The following is a 7,297-nucleotide window of genomic DNA, read 5'->3' as shown; positions in this document are numbered from 1 at the left end:
TTGAAGCCAGGCATATATACATACACTGACTGACGTTGCAACCCTGCAACACAAATAGGAGGTATCCAATATCTGTTTCCCTTGAGAACTGATTACCTAACCTAGGCACTTTTGCAATAGGTACAAGTACATTTCTGCCCCAACTTGCAGTTTTGAAGATCATAGGTAAACATATCTTAGGCAGTTTGGAAAACAAGAGATTTCCCAGGCGTTGTTCAACAGTTAAACCTAACCAGGGTAAAATGACAGTTTGATTGGATTTTACTGAATTAAAAAAAAATTCATAAGATGAAATGCTTCTATTGCATTGTTCCAAGAAATGGGACATGGATACAGAATGAGCTACCTGAATTTAAAAAGGGTCTTGAATCCTACAAGCAAGTTTCAGAATGAATACACGTTTCATTGAGCTTTCTGAAACTGCTAACAAAGCACAAATTCAACAGTGAAAAGGAAGAGCAGGTTGCGCACTGAAGAGATGTGCACATACAGAAGGTCAGACCCAGGTAAATACCAGAATTTAGTTTCAGGTGATTTGAAAAGACAATGCAAAGACAGAAATGTAAAAGACAGAAACTTTCACAACCAGCAGAAGGCTAATCTCCATCTATATACTAAACTAAAACCACAAGAAAGATACAGGACCAAATGCAGAACTACCCAGACCTCTCAGTACATTAATTATAAGAACCAATAATTGGATACAGCTGGTTATTCAGCTACTGAAATAGAAAGGTAGTTTTCAGAGAAAAAAATTAATACTCCCTATTTTTTAAAACCATTTTCTAAGACTAGGCAACTTCATATAATTTTATAAGGAGTAAGATACTTTTCAAGTAGATGTTACAGAATAAATAATCCAGCCAGGAAATATCTGTGGTAAGAATATTTATATTTTTCTTTTTACACTTTTAACACTTACAAAAACATTCAAACACAGAAAAATTAAATAACTTTGGAAGCAGAATAAGTCTTTCCGCCTACATACATACGACAAGTCCGAGCTGTTGGCACAAAAAGTAATCCACATTCATAAAACCCTTACTACTATATCAAACATAAGTTAAGTAAATCATAGGCACTAGTTTATCAAATCCATATTTCCACACGTCTGCAAAATCTCTAAACACAGAGCCTCAAGATTTCCTGATATCGATAACTTGTGATGCACAAAGGCTTCCTAGTAAACACAGTTTCTTTTTTCAGGAAATAGTTAACTATATTTCTGTGGGAAAAGAACAGCAGGTAAAAGGAGGCTTATAGAACTTAAGGTCAACATATTAAAGTTATGGAGTTATTTGCTGAAATTTAAAAAATAAATAATGTACAATCACTTCGATGGAGTCGTTAAAAAAATTAAACATGAATATCTTCATGTAAAATTTTCTGATTTTCAAAACTAAAAAAGTCAATTTGATTTTCATAATAAAGATCACCAATTAAAATTCCTTTTAGGCTTTACTGAAGTCTGCAGCATTTTAAATGAAGTTGGCCTTTGTCAGCAAGGGTGGATAGTTTTGACTCAGTCCCCTAGTCCGCCTAGCAGTTACATGAAATACCCACTAGCTGAAATACATTTTTTATGCCAGCAAATGGCACAAAGGCTAGATTACTGGTACGTACTGATCTAATAGTGCAAGGCAGCTCCATTATAACCCCTGCTGCAGTTTTCCTATTTAAATTACAATATATTTGATGCCCTGGCTTCAAAGATTAATCACACTAAAGACAATGGCTCTTAGCCTCATAAGGTATTAAGTCATTTAATTACTGGTGTAAGATCTGCCTGCAGGTGGAACCGACTTCTGTTTGGCTTTTTCCAACTCAAGTAGTGTTGCATGGCTTTTCATCCAGTAATATATATTAACACTTGCCTGAAATTCCAGAGTGCTCTAGAAATTCAGGATGAATTATCCTCTTCGTGGTGGGAGTCAACATGCATGAAGGGCGGCACTGTGAATTGCTAAAGGGGCTAAGGGCTACCTACCATTGAATCCAACAGAAATGTAGTATTCTTCAGTCATTGCTCACTGGGTACCTTCATGTTGCTTCAGCGTGTAGTTTGCCATTGCTGTAAACTATGCGTACAAAAATCTTGGCCTCAAAAGGTTCCACACACAAATACAAAACGCTTCCTGTTGAACTGACCCCACTAAATTACATTTTCAATCTTTACATGACAAATTTTGAAAATAGAAAATAGTTGTTTGGATGCTGTTGTAATAGATCATTTTGTTGAGTGCTGGCCTAAGGGCCAGCAAAAGTAGGTTTAATGTAAATGTTGACAGGTAAGTCCAAGAGCCACTAGAGGGATTTAATAACTTGTAAACATATGTAGCAGGTTTCATACTGTTACCATGAATGCAAGATACAGATATGTAAGGCAAAGTACATATTTAACATACTAACATGGGGAATATCCTCTGCAAAAATATTTACAATTTAAAATAAACCAATTTAAGAAATGGATGAAAGTAAAAAAATAGGATACCAAAAACTCCCTCGTACGGTGAAACATTACCTAAATGAATATCATTTGGCATCAACAGTACAACTCATTACCTTAGAATTTGTATGTTACAAGTGCATAGTTGTGTTTCCTGCTATTAGCATGTAAAGTTGCGTTCCAGGCTATAAGCAATGCGGTGCGATATTATAACAAATGGATAGTACTGCCTGCTTTCCTTTTAAGGAAACCTGCTATAAAAAAGTTCTCTCAAATAATGAGCCATGTGTTAAAAATGTGGCTGCAATAGCAAAGGCCATCCTTCCTGAGCCAGGAACTATAAGGTTTAGAAAGATTGTACAACTGATACTAAGCCCTTTTGGCAATCAAAACATTAGAGCACATAAAACTGATACATCAAACATAAAAGGATGCTGCCTATACCATCCAAGTTTCTGTATGTCTGCTACATTCAAACCTTTAATGATAAAAAAATGCCACGACTACGATTTACTGTCTCCCGTGAACTTCCAGAGAACTGCTTTCTGAAGGATATGTACCACTTTCCTGACCAGAATCTCCTGCAATTGTTTAAAGCAGTGTTTAACTACGACTGTAGCTAATTGCAATCAGAATGTTAGCTCTGATTAACATGTTAATGTTTCAATAGTACATATTCATCAATGAATCATTCTACTGTATTAAAAATCTGACTGAAAATGAAATTTTGGACAGTTTGAGTTTGCTATTTTCCTTGCTGTTTTTCAAGATGGGCATTTCTTTGGCATTAGTTAGGTTTTTGCCCAGACATTGGCCATTGTCATAAATGCTCAAATTGATACCTTTTAAGCAAGCAAGAAAAAACCCCAGAACTAATAACGATTTCACATAAAAGTGATTGTATGATCATCAAATATCTGATGTTAAATGTCATTAAAGTGCTGCTTTATAATCTCTGCCAATTTGTGCTAATTAAAAAGACAGAGAGGTCTGGGATTTTCCAAATCCCGAATGTCATATCTGAACAGTCTGCATATCAAGCTGTTTTTTAGCCTGGTAAAGTAGTATCCATTAAGCACTGGAACTTTGCATTTTTAAGCTTTGCAGTTCAGTAGCAGCCTTCCTTCCAACTCTCATCTTTCACGTTGCCATAGGTTTTGGGAGCCGGCAATGATCTAAAATAAAATGAGATTTATTTTAGTTTGGCTTGTACTCAGCTTTCCTGAGCCTCAGTTATCAGACTTGGGCACTGGAGAATGGAATTTCTGTAATCACTAAAACTTATGCTTTAATCATTTAACTCCAGGAGCATCTCTGCAGGACTCTTGTACTGGAGTGCGATATTCAAGGGTTTCTATAATGACAATTTTATGTTTCTAAGTGTTAAACTTGGCCATCTATACAATGACTCAGAAACTTATTACTGTACTTTATGGAAGTGGGAACTGACCTGAAAGATAAGCAGCACTTCTTCAACACTGAAGTAATTTTATAATTAAGCTTAGCTATGATAGCCATTTGAATTTAATGGAGTCAGGCACCCTACTGAAGAGTGAGATCAAACTGATACTGACTGATAAGTAGGGAAGATATTTTCACTAGTGTTAAGTGTACCGTGAGAAAGACTAACATTATTAAGCCTTATTTTTAAAAAATGAGGACAAATGCAATTCAAACACTGCACACATTATGGCATTCATTGCTTCATCCTAGGCTTTTTCATTCCGTGATACATTTACTGCTGTATCACACTGAAGTCAACTGCTCTGCCATCCCTGCAAAAAGTTCTACCTAAGGTTCTTCCTTGGGGGGGTGGCTCTCCTTTCCACATACCAGCTGGTTTTCATTCTGCAGCTTCATATGTGAATATCATGGCATAAAACTACTGGTCCTCACAGAGGACCAGCATTTTTTATTGATACTGAGCTGAAGCAGAGATGAGCACTTGATTAGTAATTTCTTGCATCTCCTTGTTGGTGGTAAAGTCTTCCCATGTGAAGCCCAGAATTTGTTTTAGATGCTTGTTTTTGGAGACTTTTAATTTCCTACCTATCATGCCAGTAGATCTCCAGCTCTTTAAGCATATTAGTGTTAAACATCATGTTTGAATTTTCAAGAGTAAATTGGATGCTTATCTTGCTGGAATCCTATGACCCCAGCTGACTTCCTGCCCTTTGGGCAGGGGGCTGGACTCAATGATCTCCCGAGGTCCCTTCCAGCTCTAATGTCTATGAAATCTATGAAATGAATTGAAAGTTTTCTATTTTGTTCAGGTGCTGAACTGTATTCTCCCCTCCCCTCCCCCTCCTTCGGGAAAACAGCTTTTCTGGTTTCTTTTAAAGGCCTGGAATATGGCTTTGTGCCCTTTATCAGCTGATAAATATTTGAATTGACAGCTAATCTCTAAAATACTGTTTTCAGTTAAAACACTCAGCTAAGAATGGCATTGAATCCTACAAACATCATACATACCAGAATAAAAACAACCATTATATCTAGGCTGAACTACTCTGAACATTACTGTGGACATCTTAACATTGAGCGTTTGATTTGCTTGAACCTTTCAGCAGGTAAGTGTTTTTGTTGTTTGGTAGCATACATCAAAAGATTTATCTTCTTTGGTATTTGTCTCAATTTATTAGCGATTCTTCTTAAGTAACTGTCTAATATGGTACCTTTAATAGGTAGCTGGCTGGCTGTGAAAATTAATGCTCCCTTTTAAACTTCCAGAAGTGTAGTTAGTCCTGCACTAACTCAATATGAATTTTCAGTAACAACCTCCTTTGTAAGGTCCAACATGCTGTCAGCTTTACTTCTGATCCAAACATTTTTTTTGGTCAAGGAAGGTGGGAGTATAAACTGTCACACAACAGGAGAGCACGCTAAGCAGTTTAATACCGTTCACCCGTGTCATCTATAGGAGTTAAGCTTTAGCTTCTGAATACAGAACTTTAAATAAAAACGCTCCATTGTACTCACCTGCGAACAGGCTGTGCAAGTTTGCTGCGAGGCACTGGTATGCCCCCAGCAGAAGGGGCACTGGGTCTGGGTAAGCCACTCCGCATCCCTGTTGCCCCTGCTGGTCTAGTTAGAGTAGTACTATTAATACTGCTGGCAGGGACTGGAGAGCCTGGAGTCTGAGCTGCAAGAGGTCCTGGCGAGGAACTGCATTGTATCAGCTGCGCAGCTTCTGGAGCAGTAGCAGAACCATGTCCATGGTTACTAAATGCTTTCACTGGCTGCCGGAGAGCCAGAGGCGACGGAGCTGCAGGGGAGCGGAATTTACTTGGAGAAGGTACTGGAAAAATAAGAGTACACAATAATCATTTTCACAGGAAAAAACATCCCAAAACAAACAAACAAAAAATCCAGTTAAAGGTACAGGGGGCCATTTAAAAACTGAGAATATAGGTTTTCACACAGAAAAGGAAACTACAATGTGGTACATGTAATGGAACATGGCTGCTAAAACAGCAAGGAGAAACAGAAGTCAGATGACCTGCTAATCTCAAGTTATTGCTGTAGAGTTTTAGAAACTGTTCACATACAAGATCTTCAATGCACGCAGGACAAGCAATTAATTTTTTAGACTTAGGAGCAAGAACCCTCTTTTCATGACAAAGGCCAAAATGTTTTGGGGATATTAGGACTGTTTTTAGTTTTACAAGATTGATCTAGTCAAGAGAGAAGTACTAGAAGCATTTGTCAACAGCAAACATACATAAACTATCAAAATAGCTGCAGATACGTTTGAATAGAAGTGCTGCACTCCTAAATGACCAAGTTTGTTTTTTTAAAAGACAAACAAACAAACAAACTAGGAAGTTTGGAGAGGCTTTGCTGTACTAATGAATAAGGTTAATTACACATTCTTTATTTCTATTGCTGGATCGTGACTTTGCTACAAAAAGTCAAACTAAAACAAGCAAGCTGAAGGTTTTAAGATTACTCTTGTCCTTCTTTTGTCTTAACTCAGTGCATTAGATTAAAGACCAGAGTAATAATTTGACTGCGTTACTGTCCGAGTTACTAACAACGTAAGGACTATTAGCTAAGGGGGTATGGAACAAGGGTCCAAAAGCCATTTAAGCTATTGCTTGGTACATAAATTACTACGCCATTTTAGCTATCAAGTAAAAAGAAACCAAACCAGACAACTGTCACTAACTTAATACCGCCTTCTTCCCACAAAGTAATTAATTCAGCCTCACCTGGGTAAACTGGCAAGCCCGCTTAAGCCAATTTGCTCTTTCCCTATCACGTAGACCTGCCATACTTCAATGCCTTGGCTGTACTATAGTTCAAGCAGCTATTCTAGGTTTATACACAAGAATTGTTTCATTTACACCATTAACTTTTTTCTAATGACATCTGTATATTCTCCCCCAAGAGTGCTATTGTAATGGCAGTTACTTAATGGGGGTGGGAACATATGCATTATGAGTGCTGTTGATACTTTAGATCATTAGCTATAAGTTGTCATCTGTCAAAGAGAAACAGTTACTGACTAAATTATCAATGCCATTAAGAAATGCAAGTGAGCCTTTTGGCACTGGTGTCAATATGCCAAAGGGACATCTTAAAATGTGTGTGCCATGAGGGGTTAAAATCCATTAGTACTGGACACATCTAGATCCATGTTATATACGATTCCATAATGTATTATGAGTTCATACTGTAAACAAGATTTGACTAAATTATTTCTTGATATTTGGATAGAAAACATTTTACAGGCTAGTGGATTCATAGTTTCATAGTAGCTAGAGTGGGAAGGGACCTAGGTAGATCATCTAGTCCGACCCCCTGCCTTGGCAGGAAAGAGCACCGGGGTCAGATGACCCCGGCAAGGTG

General features: G+C 37.5%; 1 protein-coding gene across 3 annotated transcripts in view; it reads right to left on the bottom strand.

Annotated features, from left to right (window-relative positions):
- Nucleotides 1-873: 873 nt before the first annotated feature.
- The window catches only part of SLAIN2 (SLAIN motif family member 2), a 55,310-nt gene continuing 48,886 nt past the window's right edge, over nucleotides 874-7,297 (bottom strand). For all 3 annotated transcript variants that reach the window (XM_019553038.1, XM_019553035.1, XM_019553036.1), the window contains 2 exons: nucleotides 5,426-5,744; nucleotides 874-3,621 (listed from right to left, as the gene is read on the bottom strand). In XM_019553038.1, coding sequence (XP_019408583.1) covers nucleotides 3,555-3,621; nucleotides 5,426-5,744 — 386 coding nt within the window. In that variant the 3' untranslated portion in view covers nucleotides 874-3,554. The remainder of the gene's footprint in view (nucleotides 3,622-5,425; nucleotides 5,745-7,297) is intronic.

Source organism: Crocodylus porosus, unplaced genomic scaffold (assembly GCF_001723895.1).
Source record: "Crocodylus porosus isolate Cpor-Errol unplaced genomic scaffold, CroPor_comp1, whole genome shotgun sequence".
NCBI classification, from domain to species: Eukaryota; Metazoa; Chordata; order Crocodylia; family Crocodylidae; genus Crocodylus; species Crocodylus porosus.
This window is presented reverse-complemented; position numbering and strand designations above follow the sequence as displayed.